Source organism: Trichinella spiralis (genome assembly GCF_000181795.1).
Source record: "Trichinella spiralis strain ISS 195 chromosome Unknown Scfld2397, whole genome shotgun sequence".
NCBI lineage: Eukaryota > Metazoa > Nematoda > Enoplea > Trichinellida > Trichinellidae > Trichinella > Trichinella spiralis.
The window spans coordinates 1-1,588 of record NW_003529336.1 but is presented as its reverse complement, the minus strand read 5'-3'; the positions used below and the strand labels follow the sequence as shown (position 1 = coordinate 1,588).

Here is a 1,588-nt window from a genome sequence, read left to right as displayed (position 1 = left end):
TAAGAAACTGGAAAGTTTAATGGAACACTGGAAAATGTGAAATGCATTTGCTGAATTTTATTTCACATTCAACGAACATTGATCATAAATAATAAGTAGATATGAATTTGATAAATGAAAAATAGCTCGTATCATTTGTGCATGATGAAATTTATCAGATGGAAATTTATTTTCTAAATTAAATTTATCTTCATTTTCGTAGCAGTGATATATTCAAATGCATCATTATTATCAATTGTATTAGTTACGTTGAAATCAAAAAAAAAGAGGAAATAATCAAACTATAATATGAGAATTATTTTTAAACACTATTTTATTTTTTTGAAGTCGACTTCCACATCCGTTTGTGGATCCATCTTCAGTTTCGATTTGTTTGATTGTACGTGACTTGAGTGACAATCGACGCAATTATGAATACGACAAATGGAGTCGACATTTCAAAGAAATGCTCCAAGAAAAAGGTGTAACCGACGTGGATTATGTAAATTTGTTTTTTTTTTTTTTGGTTCTTTTCCAATGTGCACATTTATTGTCAATCACAATTTGTTGCAGGTGATATCGTTCAGTCATTTAATTCGTGAATACAACACATACGAGCAGAAGAAAAAGTTGGCCAAATCGTACGATAAATTTTTGATGGACAATCGATTGAATCAGACATCGGTGAACAAGCATCTCGGCAAAGTGTTCAAAGATTTGAAAAAGTAAAAAAAACATTATTCACAAGCAACAATGCTCATTTAAATTGTTGTTAATTTTTTTCAGATTACCAATCATGGTCGATATTACCAAAAGTGGTATAAATGATCAGATCAAAAAATCATTGTCCGTGTGCAAAATTATAGTTGAGAAATTTTCTAACAAATAGTCAGTTTTGTAAAAAATTAATAAAATGTATATATTTTTTGCTCTTCATTAATGCAATCTCGTAGTCAGTGCAAAATTGGATTGACCAGTCAGTGTTGTGATGAATTGGTTGGCAATTTTCGTGCAATTATGGGAAAAATGGCAAATTTCATTCCCCGGGAGCTTTTGTCGGAACGTCCAGAACGAATGTATTTGGTAGGTTGATCATTTGCCCGCCCGTTGCCCAGTTTTCGGCTTCTTTCGGGTATGCAATGTGGGGGGTGAAAAAAAAAAAAAATATTTGGGGAAGTTTTTTTTTCCATTTTTTCAACTGTAGCTTCGGCGAATTTGGTGCAATTTCCGAAACGGCCCCGACGCATACCGCCGCCAGTGGTCGGCGAATTGTCGACCGTTGTTAGTGATGTTCAGGTTCGTTCTCACGCAGACGGACGAGTGGAGTTTGTTGACAAAAGTAAAAAAGCTTGTCAATTTTTATTTTTATTTGCCAATAATAATTATTTTTTATTGCATTTAAATTTTCAATTATTAAGAGGGAAAATTGAAAACTACGAAAAATAATAGTTCAACTCGTTTGTGGTATGAAGAGTTGAAGAAGAAAAAGCGTTCAAAAAGAGTTGGACGACAATTTCGAAAATACCGAAAAACAAAACGTGATCATTCGAAAAGCTGAACCAGAAAAAAACAAACAGAAATTTCCATTGTTTTTCTCTGTGTGTATGTG

General features: G+C 32.8%; 1 protein-coding gene across 1 annotated transcript; it reads left to right on the top strand.

Annotated features, from left to right (window-relative positions):
- Positions 1-327: 327 nt before the first annotated feature.
- On the top strand, positions 328-708 carry Tsp_14350 (putative ribosomal L1 domain-containing protein 1; the record flags this gene model as incomplete). Its single annotated transcript, XM_003368486.1, has 2 exons — positions 328-481; positions 553-708. Coding segments are annotated over 2 exons (310 nt in total), but the record flags the coding sequence as incomplete, so codon positions are not given.
- Between the last annotated feature and the right edge of the window lie 880 nt (positions 709-1,588).